This window comes from Acomys russatus, chromosome 7, assembly GCF_903995435.1.
Source record: "Acomys russatus chromosome 7, mAcoRus1.1, whole genome shotgun sequence".
NCBI lineage: Eukaryota > Metazoa > Chordata > Mammalia > Rodentia > Muridae > Acomys > Acomys russatus.
The window spans coordinates 49,387,999-49,409,025 of NC_067143.1; the positions used below are offsets into that span (position 1 = coordinate 49,387,999).

The following is a 21,027-nucleotide window of genomic DNA, read 5'->3' on the forward strand; positions in this document are numbered from 1 at the left end:
GCCCAGCCTGAAACGTAAGTTTCCATTGCTTATCAACTGCTGTTTATCTGCATCCTCTAACCCTCTGTCTTTCCATCCTACCTGTGCTCCTGCTGTGCCAGGGGGTCTGCCACCATGAGTGTGTTTATCTGTTTTCCTCAAAGTACACAGGGAAGTCTAGATTTTTGGCACAAGTTCCAACAGTTAAGTAGAAGTCAGAGGATCAGGAGATAAAGGGGATCCATGGCTACAGAAGAAGGTTGAAACCACCTTGGCTAGGCTATGGGCATGGTGGTGCAGGCCTTTAATCCCAGCACTCGGGAGGCAGAGGCAGGTGTATCCTTGTGAGTTCAAGGCCAGGATAGCCAGGTCTACACAGAGAAACCCTGTCTCAGAAAAGAAGAAGAAGAAGAAGAAGAAGAAGAAGAAGAAGAAGAAGAAGAAGAAGAAGAAGAAGAAGAAGAAGAAGAAGAAGAAGAGAGTTAGCAAGGTAGCTCGGTGGGTAAAAGTGCAAAAAGGCAAGTGGGTCTTAGTGAGTTCAGACCCATAAAAAGGATGTCGAGTTGGGGGGGGCGGGGCATGTCTCTAGAGAGATGGCTTAAGAGTGTGTGCTGCTCCTCCAGAGGACCTGACTCCAGTTCTCAGCACTCAGGTGACTCACACCCACCTGTAACTAACTCCAGCTCCAGCGGATCTGATGCGCTCTTGGGGCCTCAGTACATGCACTCACATGCACATACTACACACACACACACACACACACACACACAAAAGCTCAAACACACAATTTACAAATAAATAATTTAAAATGATTTATAGCTAGGTGTGGTGGCACATAAGTCAGGAAGGTCAATAGTTCAAAGTCAGCCTCAACTACGCAGCAAGTTTGGGGCCATCCTGGGAAACATCAAAATGTGTCTTTATTGGGGGATGGTCTGCGGTATTTTGATGCTAATTACTGCTTGCTGTCTGACCCACTTTTTGCTTAATAAAAAGCCGTCCCACCTGGGCTGGGCAGGAGATAGGTGGGGCTAGGAGAGAGAGAAAAATTCTGGAAAGAAAAAAGACTGCTAGGAGGAGAGAAGGAGACCTGAAGGGAAGAGAGGAAGGCCGCCATGGGTTAGCTGGAGAAGCACATGGCCCGCGGTGTGGATGGAGAATCCAGCCCTGATGAAGAACATTAACAAGTATTTGGGATTATGGATGGGAGGTAGCTTGATAGAAGTTATTAGAAGCAGATGGCATGGGATTGAGGCAGGGATCCCTTGCCTGCCCCACTATGGGAGGTAGTTTAGAGGATTGAGATCTGCCCTGCCCCAGGTTAACTAAGACTATTTTAAAATATAGTGTCTGTGTCTTGATTGATTGCTAGCCGGGCCTACAGATAATACATGTAATTTTTAAAACTGATAAAAATAACACACAAAGAAAAGACAACCTGAGCTCATACAGATTTTACACCCAGTTTATGCAGTGCTGGGGTTTGAACCTAGGGCCTTATGCATGCTAGGCACGCACTCTACCAACTGAGATACAGCTCCAGCCCTGCTCTCTCCCTGAACAGACTTACCAGGCACACTGTAGGCTTACAGATGGAAAGGGAGTACCAGGACACTGGGTGATAAAGATCCTTACTTGTACAAACAAGGAGAATGGGCTTCAGGCGTGGTGCATCAAGCATTTTAACAGTATTGCTTGTGAGCACGGATGCACCAACTCTCATCTCGGTGCTTTAGAGTCCATATGGTTGTAGAAGATCCCAGGTCAATTCGCAGTACCCGTATCAGGTCACTCATAAACTACTTGTAACTATTCCAGCTCCGGTAATCCAGTGCCCTCTTCTGACCCCCAAGGGCACTTACACACACACACACACACACACACACACACACACACACACACAAATAAATGCTTTTGTAAGAAAGAGATACATGTACTTTTCTTTCATGTAGACTGGCAGTTATGCCAAAATTCCTTGGTGCCATCCGGGAAGAGGCATAAGGCATAAATGACATAAAGACATAAATGGGCCGTTTCCTTTCTCTTCCCTCTAACTAGCTATCCTTGACTGGAATGAGGCCGTCAATCCTCTGCACTCATTTGTTTATTGACACAAGATCTCCATATATGTTGTTCAAGGTGGCCCTTCTTTGTTACTGTTTCTAAGACAAGATCTCCCACTGCCCAGGCTGACCTTGAACTCCTTATGTAGCTGAGAATACTCTTGAACTCCTAAGCACCCTGCTTCCACTTCTCAAGTACTAAGATGACAAACATGTGTCACCAGGTAAATTTCTTTGTATTTTTTCAAATCAGCCAGGTGAGATGATCGGGTGTGTAAAGGCACATGTCACCAAGCTTGACAACCCTCATTTGATCCCCAGAACCCACAGTCAAAGAAGAGAACAAACTCCCAAAAGCTGCCCTTTGTCCACCACAAGATTCCATGACACATGTGCATATATGCATATTGTTTCAAAAATTGTTCTAAGTCTCAGGTTGAGACCTAGAGGAGAGTGGGAGTGGTGTGCTAAGGATGGGTGGGTGAGCTGCCATTACAGAGCCCCTTGCACACAGCTGAGAAGCTGAGCCTTCCTGTGTTCAGTGCAAAAATATGTGTGATAGTATAAATGTGTGTTTATAGTTTTAACTATCCAGAATTCTCTCTGGAGAATATTTTTGGTGGTTTTACTTGTTTTTATATAATTGTAAAACAAATCCTGTGGCAAAAAGCAAAACAACCACAAAAGGTCATTCTGCAAGCTGGGTGTGCTGATACACACCTGTGATCCCAGGATGTGGGAGATAGAGACAGTAGGTCATGAGTTCAAAGCCGGTCAAAGCTACATCGTGTACTTGAGGCCAGCTTGGCTTTATTCTTATTGTGTGTCTATGTGCATCTTTGTGTGTATATGGCCACAGAAGGCATATGACCCTCTGGAGCTGGAGTTTCAGGCAGCTAAAAAGCCAACCAATGTGGGTGCTGGTCATCTAGAAGGTCAGAAAGCACTCAACTCTTAGCCATCACTCCAGCCTCCAAGACTCTACCTTAAAAAAAGAAATGCAGAAAGGATAGTTCATGTTATTTTTCTTTTTGTTCCATTTGCTTTGTGCTTTGTTGAGCTGAGGCTGGAACTCAGGGCTTAGTGCATAATAGGCAAGCACTGTATCACTGTATCCCCAGCCCTGGTGTTTGGTTTTATTTTGTTTGAGACAGGATCTCACTCTGTAGCCAAAGCTGACCTCAACTTTTGGAACTTCTGTTTTCTTAGCCCCCACGTGTTGGAATGACAGGTGTGAGCCAACACACCCTGCAGTGTTATACTATTCCATAGGACAGATTAGGAGATGTATAGTTACTGGGCCATAAAGTATGAACTTTCACATCTTTTGGTGCGTTCCAGGAAAAGTCTAACATATGCTTTCTTAAATAATTTTTATTTGAAAAAATCTTTCTTAACATATGTCAGTTTGGGCACGCTTTCTATGGGCATGAAGAGTCCTCTTAGTGGGGTGGAGGTGAGGAGAGTGGTACAGGACTATCAACCCAGCACTTGGGGTAGAGGCAGGAGGCTTACCATTAGTTTGAAGCTTACCTGGTCTAAACAGCAAATTTCAGGCCAGTTAGTGCTACACAGAGACATGGAAAGACCCTATCTTGAAAAATAAAAATAAACCCACCTACTTGCTTCATGCATAATAAGCACCACAGCAGCCCCAGGCCTTTATTAATTAGAAGGTAGAGGTGATCAGTAGAGCCATGGAAAGGGGTCTCACTCTTTTATTGGGGGGTGACACCCTAATAGAAGACCCTAGTCCTGGTTCCTTTAAGTCCTATTCCTCCTTACCTTAAGACAGAATAATTAACTAGCAAGCTCTGTGGGACCAAATGAAAATCCCTGAGCAAACCTCAAGAAGGAATAAATAGCTTCCAGTTCAAACCAGTATTGAACAAAGACACAGGAGAAAGAAAACCATTTAAGCCGGGCGTGGTGGCGCACGCCTTTAATCCCAGCACTCGGGAGGCAGAGGCAGGCGGATCGCTGTGAGTTCGAGGCCAGCCTGGTCTACAAAGTGAGTCCAGGATGGCCAAGGCTACACAGAGAAACCCTGTCTCGAAAAAAAAAAAAAATAAAAATAAAAATAAAAAATAAAAAATAAAAAAAAAAAATAAAAAAAAAAAGAAAACCATTTAAACTTGCTAATTCTAGAGCCAGGCGTGGTGGTGCACACGCCTTTAATCCCAGCAATCAGGAGGCAGAGGCAGGCGGATCACTGTGAGTTTGAGGCCAGCCTGGTCTACACAGTGAGTCTAGGTCAGCCAAGGCTACACAAAGAAACCCTGTCTCGAAAAACCAAATAAAGTTAATTAATTAATTAATTAAATATACTTGCTAATTCTAGGACTCTGGTGAGGCTTAGGTAGACTCCCAGACCCTACAAAACTCTCCCTTTGTCTTCCTCTCATCCATGGTCTGCCCATTGCTGATGTAACTGTATTGCTTTTATGTATTGTTTATCTATTTTTTTATTTAGGCAGGGACTCAGGAGTCCTGCACCCTGTACATCCTGTACCCAAGGATGACCTTCCTGCGTGCCAACTGCTATGCTTATAAAAGATTCGCTCACACACTCCAACGCTTTTATCTATGTGTCTTACAAATCGTTCTTAAAGAGTACAAAAATGTAGAGCTATCTCCACACTTAACTCTGAGCTGGTATTTAGCGCTCAGGTCTTTGACGCATAGCCACTAGTGTTGATCTGTGGTTTAGTGAGCATTCTGGATTAAATGCTAAAAGTCACAAACAGATGGACAAAAGGCTAAGGCATTTTAGCTCAGTATCAGGAAGGGCTTTGGAAAGGGAGCTCCTCAAATATGGAAACGTCCTTTATTCTAGGTTGGTGAGCAGAGAGAGAGACTGGACAACGGCTTGACAGCGTTATAGATTCCTTCTCTCGCTCCGTACTCCTATAGGGAACACTCCCGTCAGTCACCTAAAGGCCCGGAGGGAATCATTTTAGCAGACTATCACCAGAACTGGATCTCAAGAATAGGTTAAAGATATGCTCCTGGCCTTCTCCGAACACTCTATTGCTGACCGTACCTTAACTTTAGGCTTGGAGAGTCGGGCGTGTAACTGCAAATGAAAGGCCGGAACCCCAGAAAGCTAGCTTTTATGGGCTTTCAATAAAAGAACTATCACAACCACTTGTGAGTGTTGATTGTTGGTTGCAAAGAGAATCTTTTCTGAAGAGCCATGGGGCTGGGGTAGGGGGCAGGTGAGTGAGACAATTTCGTATGCGAGAACTGGGCTAAATAAATATCAATGTCTACTAGTTTTTGCCCACTTTGGATCAAACAAACAAACAAATATCAATGTTTCCTACCTTTTGCCCACTTTGAATCCCTCACTGTACCCCTGGACTGCGTTGGTGCCTGGCCCCCAAACCCTCGCTACGACGTCAGCGCAAGCCTGCACGCATTGTGGGCCACTTAGTAACCCGGAACCTCGCGTGCAGGAGTTCCTACGGTTGCACGCACGGGGAAGCTTTTCGGTGCTGCACCGCCGTACCCTATGCCCTTCAGCCTGGAGCTCGGAGGAAAACCTTAGCTCGGTCGCGGCGTTCGTGGTTTTTCTTATAGTTGGAATCTTGAGGTGAGACCTCAGGTGGAAACGGCATCAATATGATGGACGGACGGCCGGGCCGCGAGCCCTTAAAATTCCTGCCGGATGAGGCCCGGAGCCTGCCCCCGCCCAGGCTGAACGACCCGCGGCTCGTCTACATCGGCTTCCTGGGCTACTGCTCCGGCCTGCTCGACAACGCGTTGCGGATGAAACCTGTGCTGAAAGCAGGTGAGGGCTGCGCGGGGGCCGCCGGGAGGAGGGGCTGCGGTGCTCCCGGCTGCGGTGCTCCCGGCTGCGGCCCGCCGGGATCCGGGCTTTTCTGCGCCTTGCTGCCTAGCCGGGAGCCTCTGGCTTTCCCGGTTTGTGCACCCCCTGGAGCTCTTCAGAATTTAGCCACATTAAAGAAAGCCAAGGGCGGCGCAGCAAGGAATTCTAAACCCCACGATCTGTGAAGGACCCGAGAGGGCGCCTCACAGTTCCCGCTCTGAAGTTCGTGGTAACAGTAGGTCTCTCCCCCCCCCCGCTCAGCCCCCCCCCCCCCAAAAAAAAAGACTTGGGAAAGTATTGTTACAAGAACGCGGAGCCAAAGCCAAAGAGAGGTTAAAGCAGCTTGCCCACGGACATATGGCCAGTTAGGAGCGGAGCTTGGTTTATGTGTTCAGAACCAGAGCTTCTCAGACTTCAAGCATGTAAGAATGATCTACTGTTAAAATACTGGTTTGATCCAGGAGGTCTGGGGAGGGGACTAATGAGTACAAACTCCAGATGCTACCACTGCTGCCGTTCAGGGAACATTTCGGATAGGAGACTGTCAATAAACTGGTATACTCTAGTATGTCACTGGCTTCCTGTCAGGATTGATTATAGCTGACAAAGTAACTGTGCTAAGAACTCTAGAATTCCAAAAACAGACAAACTAACTTTGGATGTCTTTGAACTTTATTGCATTTATTATTTGTGGGTGGGAATGTGGAGGGCAGCTGACAACCTAAGGAAATGGCTTCTCACACCGCCACCAATCCGGGGGTTGAACTCCAGTTGTCAGGTTTAGTGGCTGATGTCTTTATCCGTGAACTTAACCTTTAATATCAGGCAAAAGTTACAAGTTTCCTAGGCGTGAGGAGGCGGTGCAAGAACTTCTGAAAGCGAGTGCTTTTGGTTACCTAGTGTGCAAGATTGGGGTAGTAAGGCTGCAAACATTATGTCAGTGGTGGCAGTTTGTCCCCTGGACTTTTGAGGGTTGAGGGAGTTCACTGGTGAGGGTCAGGTTTGTCAGCAATATAAGCCTTCAGTTGGCTGCTAAGGGCTACAGTTACAAGAACGCTAATGAAATGGTTCCAACCACTAGGAATTAGCCCAGCGAATCCTCTCTGCCTTAGGCCTGAAGGTCAGAATCCGTGAAATCTTGGAACATTAGGACTCAAATACTACTGGAAGCTCATCTCTCTTGGAAATGGGCTTTGTTTGTACCCCCACCCCCTCCTGCATATCACGTTTGCCCAAGCCCGTCACTTGGGAACTACATGGTTTTATTCCATTGTTTCCTCTCTGTGTCACCTTAGCAAGCCATGTGGTCCAATCTGCCAGTTTCCTCATCCATCACATGAGAATAATAGATCTTTGTGTATTTGTTCAGTGAGTTCTATAGATAAGGAGCCTAACACAAAAGGTGCTGAGTGAGAAGGAATTTTCTCTGTACCAGACCACGGGTATACATACTGAGTATGGGGGAAAGAGCTGACTTCAAGAAGCAAGTCAGCCAGAAACAAAAATAAATGTCTGTTATTGATCTTGGAGTGATAGGCACATGCTTTGATAGAGATGGCATGATAGCGTACTTTGGGAGCATAAAAGAAGTGCAAATTCAGGCTGGGTGCAGTTGGGCACACCTGTATTCCCAGCACTCAGGGAGGCAGAGGCAGGTGGATCTCTGTGAGTTTAAGGCCAGCCTGATCTACAAATCAAGTCCAGTATAGCCAGGGCTACACAGAGAAACCCTGTCTCAAAAAAGAAAAGAAAAAAGAAAAAGAAAAAAAGAAAGAAAAGAAAAGAAAATATATATATTCCTATGTTTCATAGGAAATACAAATTGGCTGAAATATGGACTCTGTGCCAGCTAGTAGCACTTGATTGTCTCCAGTTCAGTGTTTCTTCTAGAAGCTGGAGAAAAGCATCCGCTTTGTGTCAGGCACAGTGGTGCACACCCTTAATCCCCACACTAGGGAGGCAGAGGCTGCTGGTTCTCTTTTCCTTTGCCTGGTCTACAGTGTGACTAGCCCGCCAAGCTATACAGTGAGACCCTTTCTCCAAAAAGAAAAAGAGGAGCATATGCTTTAGAGTGTGATACTGTCTCTACCCTACTAGTGATTTAATTCCAAGGGAACTTTCTATCTCTGTAAGAAATGAAATACTGTTTAGACAGCACTTAGGACTAGGCCTCAGAATTCCTTGTCTGCCCTTACTGCTTTGGAGATAACAGTGCTGAAGACTGTTTCCTCTGCAGCGTTTACTGAACACATTCTGAGTTGTTCTAGATCAGTATTCTTAACCCTTTTCCACTCACAGCACACTTCTGCCCAAGAAATGTTTAAACCCGCCCCCCAGTCTTTTTGTTTTTGTTTCTATTTTTGTTTTTTGTTTTTGAGACAAAAATCTCACTGTGTAGACGAGGCTGGCCTAGAGCTCAGAGGGATTTGCCTGCCTCCCAAGTGCTCACCACCACGGCCGGTGGTATTTTTAAATAGGTATTTAAATCAAACATTACATTACATAAATCATAAAGGAGTTTATTTTAAAAGTTTTGAGTTAGGTGTAACAGTTTTCTGCTCCAGCCTCCCAGAATAATGCCATGAACTGGGGACCAAAGGCGTAAGTGGAGGACGTGGAGTAGCGAGTGCGGCCATGCATGCCGTTGCTCGGAGAGCTGAAGGAGTGGGGACTGAGGTGAATGCGGGATTTTGGGCTGTAGCCTTAGAGAACACAGCATTCTACAGATAAGGACAGCATGTTCTGGCAATGAAGTAAAGTACACAAGTATCTTTTACGTTTGTGGAAATACTAAATAGGATTTCTTTTTATTCTAGTCCCTGTCATCTGTATTTTAAAAGCTTTGTTGATAACCACTCCAAGTTAGCTGGTAATTAAGTCTAAACATTGGTAATGTATCATATGGGTTTTTTGGGTGTGTTTTTGTGTTTGGTTTTTGGAGGGAGGGTTTCTCTGTGAACTTTTGACTGTCCTGGACTCACTTTGTAAACCAGGCTGGCCTCAAACTCACAGAGATCTACCCGCCTCTGCCTCCGGAGGGCCAGGATTACAGGTGTGCACGACCACCCATCAGATATTTTTTTTTTTCAAAGATAGTAAATTTACTTGCCCAAAGCCAGTCACTGATTTAATAAATATATATTAGGCGCTATCTGCTGACTGGTATAGCCAGATGAATTAGACATTGCTTGCCCTGATGGTAGTAGAGACAGGAACACATTATGATACAGTTTATAATAGAAATGAGTGCACCTTTTGCACTCCACACTTAGGGACCCACTGTAGAGGCGGTGATGTCTGCGCCTGGAATATGATGATGCAGTCTCTGGGCACTGCAGCAGCCGGTGCACAGTGTCTCACAGATGAGTGTTTGGGTGAGAGGCAAAGGGTGACCAGGTGAAAGTGGATCCGAGCAGGTGGCTCTGATAAAAGGATGAGCTCCCTGACGGGGAGAATCTGGGAGCCGGTGTCTGAGTATGGGAGAGAGGCTCTAAAGTGAAAACATGCTCCAGTGTTTGCTGAGCAGTACCGTGTTGGCTGAGGTGGAGAAAGGGGTGGAGAGGAAAGAGCTGAAGTGCAGGCCCCAGCCGGGGCTGTGTGAGAGCCTGGCGGGAGGGTCTTCCTTCTATGAAAGAACACTGGCAAGAATACCACAGTAGTGTGTCTGAGGGGCAACCTCCAAATGTAATTCTCTGTGCATTCTGGCTGATTTGTTCTCTTGTCAATCACAGGCTTGCATCGCCAGCTTCTGTATGTTACTTCCTTCTTCTTTGCTGGATATTATTTTTTAAAACGTCAAGACTATTTGTATGCTGTGAAGGACCGTGACATGTTTGGATATATAAAATTACATCCAGAAGATTTTCCTGAAAAAGGTATTTTATGCTAATTGAAGAATGAAAAGCCTGTTTATTCCGTCTCGTTGTCCATGTCTATGGCTCAGGTGCTGGCTGGTTGTAGATAGAATCTCTTGAATCCATGTCTTTTACAAGAACATATCCATTCAGAATGGCGACACCCTTGCTGCTTAGTCACCTTTTAAGGCCCCACCTAGTAATACCAACGCCCTGGGAACTGAGTTCCAGCGTGGATTATGAGGAGGCCCAGCATTCAGCAGGCTTCCGTCAGAAAGATGAATTGTGTTGTCTTTTTTTTTTTTTAATATGGCTTTATTTATCTACTTAAGTTATCACCATCGTCATTATTTTATGTGTATGGATTTTTGCCCATGTGTGTCTGTGTATCATATGTGTGTCTGAGGAGGCCAGAGGAGAATGTTGGATCCCCTGAAACTGGAGTCACAGACTGTTATGAGCAGCCACATAGACGCTGGAAATCAAACCAAGGTCCTCTGGAAGAGCAGCCTGTGTCCTAACTACTGAGCTCTCTCCTGACCCTGACCTTTATTTTATTTTATTTTATTTTATTTATTATGATTACAATGCTCTGACTGCATGTACACCTGCAGGCCAGAAGAGGGCATCAAATCACGTTATAGATGGTTGTGAGCCACCATGTGGTTGGTGGGAATTGAACTGAGGACCTCTGGAAGAGCAGCCCGTGACTTTTATTTTTTGAATGCTAAGGAATGAGCCAGGGGCCTTATACACACTCGGCAACTGTTCCACTCCTGAGCCTCGTCCCTGGCCCAAGAAACCAAATTTTTAAGTATAACTTTAAAAGTAATCCTTTATGATTCTTTCACAGAGAAGAAAACTTATGGTGAAATTCTTGAGCCATTCCATCCAGTGCGTTGAAGTCTTCAAAAGGCTTGCTCCTGTTCACCACAGCCTGAATATTTCTGAATTTTATGGAATATCTTTCTGTGACAGTTGAAGTTTAGGTTAATATGTTAATACCTATAATTAAAATGGTTATTATGAGTACTCTGGTCCTTTCTTGTTTTCTGGTGTGTGTGTGTGTGTGTGTGTGTGTGTGAGTGTGTGTGAGAACTGAAGTTTATAAGTGGGTGTGAGTGGCCCAATGTGTGTGCTTGGAACTGAATTAAGAACAGTATACACTCTTAACTGTGGTCTCTCCAGCAAGGCTCCTTAAGAAAAAAAGAATTGAATGTATTTGGGTAGGTGTGGTGGCGCACACCTTTAATCCTAGCCCTGGGAACGCAGAGGCAGGTAGATTCATGAGTTTTCAGCCAGCCTGGTCCACATAGCAAGGCCAGGGTTATATATTGAAGCGCTGTATGACGGATGGTTTTGGTTTTGGTGTTTTGTTTTGGAGCTGGGTCTTCTGTAACCCAGGTGGCCTTGAACTCCTGCTCCTCATACCTCCACCTCCTAAGTTTACAGGTTTCGGGTGTATACTGCCATATTCATCTTGAACAGAATTTCGCTGTGTAGCTCAGGCTGGCCTCAACCCAGCCATCCTACCTCAGCCTGCCAACTCGAATTCCAGTGTGTGCCACCACTAAGCCTGACTTCTGAACCCTTGGTGGGCATGGTTCTGTGTTGTCTTTTTATTCTAATTTTTCTTTTCTCATACAGTACATCCCAATGACAACTTCTACTCCTCCCAGTCCCCACCCCACCCCAACTTCCCCTCTCCCCTAGACCCAGCCCTGACTCTGTCTACCCCCAGAAAAGACCGGCCTCCCATGGACGTCAACCAGACCAAGTCACAAGAAGACGCAATAAGATCAGGCACAAGCCCTCACATCAAGGCTGGGCAAGAACACCCAGTAGGAGTAAAAGGATCAGAGACACCCCCGCTCCCACTTTCAGGAGTTACTAAGCAACAACCATAGCACATAAGCAGAGGATCCATGCATACTCTGATTGCCGATCAGTCTGTGAGTCCTGCGGAGTTGACTCTATGGGCCATGTTCATGGTGTCCTTGACCCCTCTGGGTCCTACAGTTCTTCCTCCTCATCTTTGAATTTTTTTTTTTTTTTTTTTTAAGCAATTAGCTCATTACACACACACAAATCATTTTAGCCATGCATGGCAATACACACCTTTGTGTGTGTGTCTTAGGTGAGAGAGTGCACTTGAGTGTGCCATGCCATGTGTGGCCCTCAGAGGACACCTTGTAAGTCAGTTTTCTCCTTCCACCAACTGGGACCCAGGGACTGATCAGGACATCAGGCTTGTCGCCGTTACCCACAGAGCCAGCTCCTTGGCCCCCTGTTTACCCATTTCCAAGACAAAGATGTATTTTGCATTAATTTATTCTATGTATTATGTGTGCATGTGATTTTAAGACATTTGTTTTTACTTTATTTGGTTGTTTTGCCTGCATGTGTGTCTCTGCACTGAGTAGGTGTTCTCAGTGGCCAGCAAAGGGTGCTGGATCCCCATCAACTAGAGTTACAGGCGGTTGTGAGCTAATATGTGGGTGCTTAGAATTGAACTCAAGTCCTCTGGAGGATCAGCCAGTGCTCTTACAAGCTGAGCCATCTCTCCAGCCCCGTCCCTCCAGTTAAAATATTAAATATTTAAATATTAAATATTAAAATATTTCTAGCAGCTACAAGACCCTGGTTCCATTCTTAGTAAGATAGATAGATAGATAGACAGACAGACAGACAGACAGACGCTGGTTCCATTCTTAGCAAGATAGATAGATAGACAGATAGACAGACAGAAAAACTAGTATGGTCAGATCTGGCTAATAATGAGGAGGGTTGTTTTTTCTGAGGCAAGGTCTCTAGTCCAGGATGTCTTTGAACTCACTATGCAATTGAAGCTAACCTTAAACTTCTGCACTTCTGTTATGGGTGTGCCGTACAGCATCCATTTTATACAGCTTTGGGGACTGAAGCCAGAGCTTCATGCTTGCTGGGCAAGAACCAACTGAGCTATATCTGAAACCCAGTGTTGATAAAGTTTTATTAGAAGGCAACCATGTTCATTTATTTTTGTGTTGTTTGTGACTGCTTTAATGCTACAACTGAGACTTAATTAGTTGTGACAATTTTTTGCCTTGTTAAGACTGAGATAGTGTCTGACCCTTCACCAACATTTCTCTGCTCCTTTTCTGGTGCAAGGAAGGTAGCAAAACAAACCAGATTAGGAAGGGTTTGTGTCGTGCAAAGAGATTTAAACTTGATCCCAATAAGTCCTGGGAACTTGCTAGAGGAGTGTTTGGCTTGGGTTTGGGTTTGGGTTTTTATGAGACTTCATTCCTATGTAGCCCAGCCAACCTTGTACTTTTGATCTCCTGTCTCAGTTTGTCCAAGCATTAGGATTAAGACGTACTCTTAGCTCACCAAAAGATTTTTATTTCATTTTACATTTAAGGTGTGTGCATATGCACATGCCAAGGCATATGAGTAGAGGACAGTTTGTGGGAGTTGGTTCTCTCCTTATGTGAGTTTCAGGGACCCACTACCATCTTGCCAGCCCCCCTTAAATGTTTTGGGGTTTTTTGTTTGTTTGATTGATTGTTTCTTTTTGGATATGGTTTTTCTGTATAGCCTTGGCTGTGCTGGACTTGCTTTGTAGACCAGGCTGGCCTCAAACTCACAGAGATCCGCCTGCCTCTGCCTCCTGAGTGCTGGGATTGAAAGTGTGCAACACTGTGCCCGGCTCCCTTAAATCTTTTTAAGGAGAAAAGGTTTGTATTTCTGAGCTCTCTCTGTAACAGTACAGAGTAGAGTTTGGGAAGATTCAACAGGATGGATAGTTTGATAAAGTTTTGCACTTGGATGGATCGTGCTAGAAAAGATGGCTCAGTAGCTAACCATAGTCTGCCACTAGAAAACGATACCTAGCAAGCCAGAAGTGTTTGTTCAAACAGGGTCTCATTAGGTAGCTTAGAACTCACAGCGATCCACCTGTCTCTGCCTCCAGGGAGACAATTCTTTACAGCTCATCAAATCCAAATGCTGTCCAGACCCTTTTCAGATTATATTTTCAAGGTAAGTAAAATTGGTAGGTACTTAATTTCAAATTGGATATGTAACAAATTGGAATATAACAAATTGTTTCTTGGGAAAAATCAAATGAATTTGGTGGCCATGAGTTCACTTGTGGGAATTATATTAGAGAAAATACATAGAGGAATTTTAATCCAGAACATGGCTGCTCTGGCAAGAGATCACATCCAGAGACCTTGTAGGTCTGTGTGATCAAGCTAGAATACAGACTCAACCTTAATGCCAGAAGACAGGCAAGCAGATCTCTTAGTTCAAGGCCAGCTTGTTATAGAGTAAGTTTCAGGTAAAGAAAAGCTTAGGTCCAAGCATGGTGGCAAATGCCTTTAATCCCAGCATTCAGGAGACAGAGGCATGTGGATCTCTGAGGTCTAGTCAGTGCTGTTCAGACTGTTTGTTGACAGTTGAGAAACAGTGCAGTCCATGGAATTCAGAGGCAGTTTTATTGGGACAGGTGGAAGAGCGAATAAGCTAGACACAGGTGAAGATAGGACAAACCAGAGAATGAGAAGGAGCCAGAAGGCTAGAACATACCGCCAAAGTTAGTATGAAGCCAAGCAGAGCAATTCAGTCAGCAACTGAGAGAAGCCAGTTTGAATCAGTCAGCTTGCAGAGGAGTTTTGAGCCAGACGTCTGAGTTGAACCAACCAGGCAGAGTTCAGTAAGAACTAGAAAGAGTGAGCTTATTCAGCAGTTACATCAGATGAATAAACATTACTTTTACAAAGGTACAGACACACATGTGTGCACAATGAAGAGAGGCAGAACTGGAGACTTGAGGGTGGTGAGCAGCAGCCTGATGTGAATAGCCTGTGATACCACTTGAGGCCATGGTGAGGTCCTGGCCCCTGCTACTGCTAAAGGCCATGTCTGTCTGTGGCCCTGAAGCAGCAGGGGTCTGTTACCACCAAAGGCCAGGTGGATGCCCCAGGGTCTGAGGGCTATGCAGAGCTGGCCCTGCCCCTCAGTGGTTGCAGCACTCGGGAGAGCATCCCTGAACCTCACCTGGGCAACACAGAGCTGGCCCTGCTGTAGTGGGTGTGGGAGAGCTGTCAGGCTGACCAACTCAGCTACCACCCACACCCAGATCCAGGGCTTTGAGTTGGCTCACCCACCTACGCCATCTATGAACTTCTAAAGTGGGTGAAGGGCTGGCCCTCCAGAACCAAATCTTCAAGATCTCCACAACAGAGGGCAACAACAGGATGTCCAAGAGGAGTCCCCGTGGGCATCCAGTATTGATAGTGTACCAGAAACCAGAGGCCTCAAGCCATTTGCAAGAAAAGCTGTTTGGGCAAAAGAGTATATACTGTGCGACACAATACAACTTCCACAGATAGATTTTCTTTGTTTCTTTTCTCGGGGAGGTTGCAAGGGCAGAGGGCAGATATGGAGGGACTGGGAGATAATGTGAAATTCACGAAGAATCAATGAAACTTTTTTTTAAAAAAAGACATAGCAGCATGCTGGGCTTTTCTTCCCTCTTTTAATTGCTACTGCAATAATTAGGTTCCTAGTTCAGCTGTGCTCAGCCTCCTCAGTGGTCATCATACCCAACAGGGTGAATAGTTCGTCCTATGCGCTCAACTACCTCAGCATCTTCCTAAGATGGAAAGCGACAGCCAACCTATAGCATGTACTCCGAGGAAGGTAGATGAGACACCGGATGTTCAAAGGCCCACACATGCCAGGTGCTTTTGATTCCACGTTTCCTTTTAGTAACCTCGTGAGGTAGATACAGCATCCCGGGTTTTACACACGAAGGAATTTTGGCCCCAGTGAATAAATAATTTGTGACACACACACCCCCCCTGGCCCCCCCCCCCCCCCGCCCCGACCCTGCCACACCAGGCACTAAGTGACATCCAAGAGGCCGTTTGGCCACTTGCTAATACCTTTGCTTTCTACTGATCCTGGCTGCCTTGTGAACCTCAAACTGCTAAGACAATACAACACACATCTTAAAGGCGAGCCTGCGACGGAGTCCGCAGAGGGGCATAGGGAGGCACCCAGAGACACAGTTGCCTTCACGTCCAGCTGGGTCCAGGCCTTCCTTTCTGGTCTCAAGGGTGACGCACCGCTGTGTCCTCATCAATCTTCTCTCTCTCGTGTAAAGTGATCTGTAGAATGTGGAAATGTTTAAAAAGCCAAATGTCTATACGTTTAAACAAGCACCATCCCACACCTACTGAAGCAGAATGAGGCAAAAAATGCTGATTTGCTGTTTGGAAGCTGGTAGTACTTCAAGCCTGAGGCATAAAAACTGTGGTTCTCAACCTCCTTAATGCTGTGACCCTTTAGCACAGTTCCTCATGTTGAAGCGACCCCCAACCATAAAATTACTTCTTTTAACGATTCGTTACAGCTGGATGTGGTGGTGCACACCTTTAATCCCAGCATTCAGGAGGCAGAGGCAGGCAGATTGTCATGAGTTCGAGGCCAGCCTGGTCTACAAAGTGAGCCTCCTCCCTCCCCGCCCCCAAAAAGATTTATTTATTTATCTATTTTATGTATATAAGTGCTCTATTTGCATGTACATCCGCAGGCCAGAAGAGGGCATTAGATCCCAGTATAGATGATTGTGAGCTACTATGTAGTTGCTGGGAATTGAACTCAGGACTTTGGAAGAGCAGACAGTGCTCTTAAATGCTGAGCCATCTCTCCAGCCACATAAAATTACTTTTGTTGCTACTTCATAGCTGTAATTATGCTACTGTAAATATTTGTGTTTTGCAGTGGTCCTAGGCAACGCCTGTGAAAGGGTCGTTTGAGCCCCCAGTTGAGAACCACTGCATCAAAGGCCGTCAGAGCCAGGGCTACTTGTCCTTTGTCCTGTCACCCTATTTACAGACACTAAGGCAAGAGGCCTAGGGTGGCAAAAAGTAACAGCGGAGCTAAAAAAAAAAAAAAAAGAGCCCAGATTTTTGAACTTCTGCTATGCCATACGGCCTCTGTGAATGAAAACCAGGTCAGCGTTGTTGGACTATCGTGGTAGAGAAGTGCTTCTCTAGCCTTTAAAGCTATTTGTTAGTTGGAGAGTGTGGTTTCCACCTGCCCTGCTGTCCCCAGTTGCCGTTCCCACCCTAGGCTGCAGGCTTTATTGCCCTGAGGAGCACAAAACCACCAGTGTAGAAGGAAAGAGTGAGATTCAAGCCAGGGCGAGGAACGTCGGGCCTTATATTACTTCTCAATCCTCTAGGGTTTTTTTGGTTTGGTTTGGGTTTGGGGACAGGGACTTGTATATCACACGCTGACCTCAAGCATGCTGCGTAGCCTAGGGTGGCTTTGAACTTCTAGTCCTCCTGCCTCTACCTCCCAAGTGCTGGAATTACAGGAATGCACCGCCATGTGCACTCTGGGTGGCCCAGTCTTGATCTCTGGAACCCTTGATGGGAGGAGAAACCAACTTCCAAAAGTTGTCCTTCAGCACAGGAGCCTGCATGTGTTTGCATACACATGTACACACAGCAATAATAAAAGTCTCTCCCCACACACACAAAGAGGGCGCTGAGGGCCAAACTCAGGGCCTTGGGCTTACTAGGCGAGTGTTCTACCATTGAATCACATCCCCAATCACTCGATTATAACATCCTTTTAAAGTAATGATAATTCATTCAATAATGTATATGCAAGGAATTTAAACACTATTCAAATGCCAGTTGTTTTTATTATTATTACTGTGCAGTGAAGAAACAAACAAGATATCACAGTGGCCCCGCCACTGCTTCACAGCTCTTTAGTGTTTGGTGATGAGCTCAGGGATTGAGGCTCCGCTCCCCTGACACCCGTGGCTGTTGACCCAGTCTAGTTGAATTCAAGGAGATCCTTTGGAAGGTAGCCCAGGAAGTCTCAAGGGGAGAGGGAAACAGGGCTGAGGTTGACAGTTCAGGTTTGAAGTGGAGAAAAGAAAACAGCTAGGAAAGTACTTAGCACAGAATGTCTGTCTGGTATCTGCGAGGGAAGGGAGGCACGTCGATTCCCCACCTTTCCAAAATGGCAAGGCATGGGAAGAACCCTCAGCTCAAAGTTGGGGCCAGTTTTGCTCTTTGTTTGCGTGCTTGTTGGTTAGGTGCGGGCTTGTCAAGCTGGCCAGCGAAGACCAGTTCTCCTACCTCTGCCTGAGTGCTGGGAACATGCCACGACTCACCCGACTTCAGATGGATCACTCAATTCTCCAACTTTAATTTCCTTACTAGTAAGTGGAGGTACAATTCTTTTACACTGGTCGGTGGGCCAGTGCCCAGGGCACAGTGCACACGTGGAGGACAGAGGACAACTTGCAGAAGTTAATTCTCTCTCTCCCATGTGAGTCCTGGGGATCAATACCAAGTTATCAGACTTGGTGGCAGGTGCCTTTACCTGATGAACCATCTCACCCTCCCTGGAGGTACAACTCTAGTCTCTCAGTCCTATATAAGGCAGGGTATAACTGATGCCAGTTTGAAATCAAGTGGGGCTGGCAAGTGGCCCATGGTCAAAACCAGGAGACACTGCAATCTGATTTCTCTCAATCCCTGCCTATGAGGGACCCGTGTCCCAAGCCCCCTTTCTACACCCTTCTCTATACCATGACCTGTCTGCTTGCTGTTTATTCTCATTTCACAAACCCAACCTCTACGCATGGGCCCAGGAATTCCCAACAGGGGCTTCCATGCCCTCATGTGACTGAAATAATTCAAATGTCAAAGTAATTGCTGTTTGTCTGGTTGCAACCTGGGATAGGTGGAGCATCCCTGCCAGTTTCAGGAGCACTGTGAGCAGCCTTACCTAGATGCCCCTATGTGTCAGCGAAGGATAGTTTACCATGTTATGAGACAGTGCGGGCACATACACATAGAATTCACAGTGCACATCTACATGAATACTTCTCCCTCGAGAAATGAAAACAACAAGCCTCGTCTTTGGCAGTCAGGCACGGACAGCACCACCTGCGGTCCCAGAACTCAAGAGACATGCAGAAGCATGGCAGGTTTCAGACCAACGGGATGTATAGTGGGACCCTGGCTCCAAAACACAAGTAATCAAAATATAAAAGCTACTTTCATCTTTGTAGGCACAGGACTTATACAGCAGCTGGGAGCCATACTGGCATTTAGTGTGGGGAAATCAATGGCAGCAGAGGTCTCAGGGTTTGTGGGTGGTGTGTGCCCTGGAGGCAGAGGCAGGGAGAATCTCTGAGTTTCTAGGCCAGCCAGGGCTTTATAGAGACCTGTCCAAAAAAAAAAAAAAAAAAAAAAAAAAAAAAAGGAAGATAGATGAGAAGGAAGAGAAGTGGGTATGACTTTGGGGCTTTGGGATGGTGAGGTGGCTCAGTGGGTGAAGTTCACCTTCCCAAGCCTGGTGACCTGAGGTTGATCCCTAGAACCCAAGTTAACGGTGGAAGGAGAGTAGTAACCCACAAAGTTGTCCCCTGACTTCTACACACACACACCAGAGCACACTGGTCCATAACACACAGCATGTACACACACCCAATAATAATAACTTCATAAAAGGGCCAGCCAGATTGCTCAGCAGATAAAGGAGCTTGCCACCAAGTCTGGTGATCAGAGTTCAATTCCTCCGACTTCCACATGTATGCACATGTGTCCCCCCCCCACCAAACACACACTAAATAGCATGATTTTAAAGTTTAAAAAAAAAACTTGACCTTGAGAATAGACTCATTCAAGTCAATCTACAAACATTCATATATTTACTAACCAATACACACACACACACACACACACACACACACACACACACACACACACACGCAGGCCCATGTACTCAGGAAGGATATGTTCATAGGCTGCATTTCTGTTCCCTGCAGGAGTTCACAGTCATTGCTTATCAACCCCGGATAACAAGGCTAGGGAGGCAGGCCCAGCTCTGGGCCTTCCTGTGTGACAGTCCCTTATGTGAGAACCCACCCCCTCCTACCAAGTGCCACCACCATTCACCCCCTTCCTCCCTTGGAATGTCCTTTGTGGATTGTAACCCACCAGCATGGCCACCATTACCTTCCTTAGCGCTGGAGACCTACAGGACCTGTCCTGTCATTTCCTGGTATTTCCTTGTCACTTCCTGGGCTTTCCGGGTAAGGTGGGTAAGGATGTGATGGAGGCTGGAGAAGTGCAGATGGAATTGGGCTTCTAGGTCCAGCTCCGCAGAGATCCTGTCTTCTTCAGCCTCTTCTGTGTCAGCAGCTTCATTCTCACCCTCGCTGGCTTCGGTGCCGGCCACCTTGGCCTGCCACTCCTCCCTTGGCAGCAGCCCATGGTCCACTTCTACACAGATGGCCTTAAGCATGGTGAAGTAGGTATAGAGATCAGGGGCCCCCTCCTGGACCGAGCCTCCGTGCGCACTCAGCTGCACATCCCTCAGAAGGCTGGGGATCATCACCACCTGCTCCATGTTCCGCACCACGGCTGAGTACCGGTCCATGACCGTCAGCAGGCAGTTCTTGGGATAGCGTTTAGTTAGCACTTGCATGGCTGCTTCCTTTCTCACAGCCCAGCAGATTGCCCCAGCGCTATTTCTAGGCTTCTGAGCAGACAGCAGATTGACAGGGTGCCAAAGCCCAATCGCTGGCTCAACACAGCCCTGTTTTTGAACCAATCCCAGGGTTTGGTTCCCAGTGTGTATATCAGGTGATCCATCTACCCAAGGGACAAACCCTGCCAGCCTTCTGCTTGTCATCTCAGGCCTGCATGACTGCCTCAGTGAGAGGCCAACTCTTCCTTCAGCAGCTTGCCCAGCCAGTTAGAGGGAAGCTTTGTCCTCTTGGCACCCAATACACTTGACTGCGGGCTATCGATAGTTCTTTCAGGTTACCTGAAGTCAAGTTGCCTCTTGGCTGCTGCTTGCTTCCCTCCTGACGCACACAGCACATGTCTTCAATCTCGGTACCTAGACCGAGAGCCCTGAAGCCAGGGCCGGAAGTCCAGTCACAGCGGGTACAGCACTTGTCTGTGAACAGAACTGATGGCAGGACACTTGTCCAGCAGCAGTCAGTAGTTAAAGATGTGCCATGAAGTTGTTTCCTAACTTGAACTAGAAAAGAGTAGGGTTTTCTTTTTCTTTTTTCTTTTCTTTCTTTCTTCCCCACCCCCACCCCCAAGACAGGGTCTCTCTGTGTAACAGCCCTGGCTGTCCTGGATTCGCTTTGTAGACCAGGCTCAGAGATCTGCCTGCCTCTGCCTCCTGAATGCTGGGATTAAAGGCAGGCGCCGCCACCATGCCCAGCTATAGTTTTTCAAAATTAATATGTTAAACTAAA

The 21,027-nt window shown here is 46.3% G+C and overlaps 2 protein-coding genes across 2 annotated transcripts; one reads left to right on the forward strand and one right to left on the reverse strand.

Annotated features, from left to right (window-relative positions):
* Positions 1-5,522: 5,522 nt before the first annotated feature.
* Ndufc2 (NADH:ubiquinone oxidoreductase subunit C2) lies at positions 5,523-10,760 on the forward strand. Its single transcript, XM_051148967.1, has 3 exons — positions 5,523-5,835; positions 9,606-9,749; positions 10,582-10,760. Exons 1-3 carry the CDS (start codon positions 5,667-5,669, stop codon positions 10,629-10,631), a joined length of 363 nt encoding a protein of 120 aa, XP_051004924.1. The 5' UTR covers positions 5,523-5,666; the 3' UTR covers positions 10,632-10,760.
* Positions 10,761-19,721: 8,961 nt separating this feature from the next.
* On the reverse strand, positions 19,722-20,341 carry Thrsp (thyroid hormone responsive). The gene has a single exon (XM_051149461.1). The coding sequence runs from the start codon at positions 20,238-20,240 to the stop codon at positions 19,788-19,790; it is 453 nt and encodes a 150-aa protein (XP_051005418.1). The 5' UTR covers positions 20,241-20,341; the 3' UTR covers positions 19,722-19,787.
* Between the last annotated feature and the right edge of the window lie 686 nt (positions 20,342-21,027).